Raw genomic sequence first — 3594 nt, 5'->3', positions numbered from 1 at the left:
GTGGAGTTCTTCGTCTGCTGGACGCCGCTGTACGTGGTGCACACGTGGTCCCTGTACGACCCGGACGCCGTCTACGACTGGCTCGGCTCGGCGGGCATCAGCGTCGTGCACCTGCTCGCGTACGCGTCCTCCTGCTCCAACCCCATCACCTACTGCTTCATGCACCAGAAGTTCCGCCAGGGATTCCTGGCCGCCGTGGGCTGCCGGCGGGGGAGCAGGTGCTGCGGCGGTGCGGGGTCCTGCTTCGCCCGGCAGTGCTTCGTCCGCGGGTCGAGCTACGCGTCGGGCAGCACGTTCGTCTACCAGGACACGGCGAAGAAACGTGCGTATTGCCGATGTTCCGCTGGTCGCATTGGCGTCGCCCTGCTGTTCCGAAAGCAAAACCTTATGTTTTCTTAAATCGACGGCTTTATCAGGAAAATGTTCCGAGCTACTCAGCGTTCGTTGCGAGCGTGATTAAACACGCAATGCCGTCGCAGCACTGTGAATTCACTCACCACGGGTTACACGGAGTGGTCGCCAATCACAAAATGCATAGGAGCCTGTCGAAGCCAATGCCATAATCAGTGTTTCTGGTAATAGCCATAGTCTCTGTGTTGTCTGTCTCAAGCTGAAACAGAACGGTCAGTGGTGGCTAAAGATCAAGACCTACTGAAGTACATGTCTGCGCAGGTGAGAAGGCTCCAGCCCACACGTCCTAGTTCATGCCTTTTGTCGCTAGGATAGAAACAATACCGGCGGTATGGCGCTAATATGCCAGGCGTCCCAGCTAAGTGTAACCAAGCTTTAAAAAAAAATGAAATGTCCTAGCCACGTGAGACCAGCTGAATGTTGTTTAAAGTCGCGTGGCCTAATCTGCGGTATTTTTTGTTCTTCAAGGTTAGCTAATTAGTTAATGCTAATTAGGTATTTTTTTAAATTATTACCTTAAGGAACAAAGTGCTATACAAAAATTGTAGAACCCTTTTAAGAACAGTTGCCTCGAACGATTGCATCAAAATACCGTTAATGTAAAATAGTTTTTTTACCTGCCTTCAGCCCTAACTCCCACAATAAAAAAAGCGACCACGTGACAACGGTGTCATTTAAACGCCCCAACACGCGTCTTAGAGAACAAAATTCATTTTTACTGAAGTGCTCTCCCCATGTGGGTCCCTGGCACTGGCTAAGCGCGTTTTCAAAGCCCTCTGCATGCGCTGCACTCAAATGTAGCCCAGTTTGTTTCACATCCATTTATGTACGATTCATCGCAGCAATGGCTCTAGAAAATGACCGCAGTGATTTCTCTTTTCTTTTCAGTAGCGAATGGCGGCGATGTGAACTACCTGTAACTGCAGTGGATGGCACTAGCACTTCAAGCCACCTCACAGCGACGATTTCATCTGTTGCAGAGTGAACTGGGAAAGAACAATTATGTGTTTACTATTTGCGTCCACGCAAACTTATTAAGCTATGTGTTTGCCTCTCCGTGTGTGCTGTTTGTGACACGCACTTCAGAACACCTGGAGAGAAGATGTATGTCTGCCGGAGGTTCTTTTTATCACGTATGTTACTACCCTACTCTGTGATAGGTTCTGTTTAATTGGTGTTTTAATAATCACATCATGTAATGCTCAATCTCTGGAGCACCGTAACCAAATCGTTGTATGGAAATAATATTGTAGCAGTTTACGCGTAAGGAAGCATAAGGGATGTGTAATATCTACACAGCAATGACTTCGGGTGCAATATTACAGGTTTGTTGTGTGTATATGCACGTTCCAGAGCGAAAGATATTCGCTTTTCTGGCAGTCTACTTCGTGTGTAGCTCCTTTTCAGAACACCATATTTTCGACGCTTGTGTATACAGGGTGTCTTGATGCGTGTGTCATTATCATTCGTATGAAGTGCGACAGCAGCACAGAATTGCTTTCACGCAGCACTCGACGGAAATTAAATGCTACGCAGAGTTGTGTACCATATCGTGTGCATCCACTTATGGTCTACAACCTTTTGTGATCGTTTATTATTTACCGACAATGAAAGTTGCTAAGTTGCATTGAGTCCTTGGCTCGGACCCATTCGTAAACCTTTTGCTTTTTGTAAACATTCCCTCACACCTAAAATGCGAGAAACGTCAATCTGTGTGAAAACTTAACACACTAAAAACTGTCAACGTGACGGCGCTTCTGCCAGAAGGTAACCCAACATTTTAATGTAGCTGCATTCAAGTGCTTTTTCAGACGAATTTGTTTCCCTAAGTACCGATGTGATTGTTCGACACGAATTGAGTTTGCATTTTGACAACTATCAATGAGAAAATATTTGCTTTTATCGGCACTATTTTTTTTTCGAAAACACCACGTTAGTAAATTATATCAAATATCAGTGAAGGCGTATTAGTGCAATGGTAGCCTGGAAGTAAGAGCGCTTTGTGCCCACAGGTTTTCTAAGCTTTCTCCTGACGTTGGGAAAAATGTTCGCAAAAAACGCTATTCGACACACGCTCCTGCTTATCAAAAGCCTCTTTAGCCATGCTGTTCTTTTTGCCAAGCTACCACTGCACTAATAAAATCAAATCATCAGTCCAAAAAAATTTACGTCTGAAGGTGGCGTTAAAAACACATTTTTTTCCTGCTCAGTCTGTGTGGAACAGATGTGCTAGTACGCATAGCTGGTGTGCTCGTACAACACAGGCCTGCTCGAGGCGGCAGGAGGCATGCCTGTTACGTCATGAAACCAGAGTCATATTGTTAAAAAGAGGACAATGCTCAAACATTCTTTTCGCTTGAATATGAAAGAAATGTGCTGTCTAGCTAAGTAATGTAATAGCAACTTCGTCATGGTGCCGCAAAATAAAAACGAAAAAACACTTTTCCCGTGTACGTGAAATACTGGACAACACGTAGAGCCAACGTTCGTAGCCGATGCTACACCCACAGCGACATACACGCCGGACGCTGGATTGCAGCTGCCTCTGTTTACGATGCTTGCGACAGGAGTGTAAACATCGTGCACATTTGCAGAACCGGATTTGGCGACGATTTCATACCTCATCGTTGTGTATTTTTGTCGCACTTTGCACACACACACACACACACACACACACACACACACACACACACACACACACACACACACACACACACACACACACACACACACACACACACACACACACACACACACACACACACACACACACACACACACACACACACACACACACACACACACACACACACACACACACACACACACACACACACACACACACACACAAACAAGATCACGTGCAGTGTTTTTTGTCGCCAGTCGACTGTGCGAACGTGTCTTGCGAAGAAGGGGACGCGTCCTGCATACCAGCGTTGCTTCAGCTCCGCGTCCGAGTCTCTCGAACGACGGCCACTACCCCCGGAGAAGCGCGGCGAACCGGACTCTTTCTCTGCTAGGGAGATATTCATCGCAGCGACGTGTCCCGAATGCCTGCGATGGTGTGACTGTGTGCACTGTGCTGCCCCACTCTCGGTAGGACGTAAATAAATATGAGGGCATTGTGGAAAACGTGTATGGCGTGTGATTTCCTCGTCCTTTTCTTTCCTTGCCCAGATAGGG

General features: G+C 46.9%; 1 protein-coding gene across 1 annotated transcript in view; it reads left to right on the top strand.

Annotated features, from left to right (window-relative positions):
* The window catches only part of LOC144130472 (cholecystokinin receptor type A-like), a 234640-nt gene extending 231809 nt beyond the window's left edge, over nucleotides 1-2831 (top strand). The window contains exons 5-6 of the mRNA XM_077664396.1: nucleotides 1-322; nucleotides 1300-2831. The exon at nucleotides 1-322 is cut by the window's left edge and continues 242 nt beyond it. Coding sequence (XP_077520522.1) covers nucleotides 1-322; nucleotides 1300-1331 — 354 coding nt within the window. The 3' untranslated portion in view covers nucleotides 1332-2831. The remainder of the gene's footprint in view (nucleotides 323-1299) is intronic.
* The last annotated feature ends 763 nt before the right edge of the window (nucleotides 2832-3594 follow it).

The sequence above is a fragment of the Amblyomma americanum genome, chromosome 4, assembly GCF_052857255.1.
Source record: "Amblyomma americanum isolate KBUSLIRL-KWMA chromosome 4, ASM5285725v1, whole genome shotgun sequence".
Lineage (NCBI taxonomy): Eukaryota > Metazoa > Arthropoda > Arachnida > Ixodida > Ixodidae > Amblyomma > Amblyomma americanum.
The sequence above is the reverse complement of the archived record's forward strand: the minus strand, read 5'-3'. Positions and strand labels throughout refer to the sequence as shown.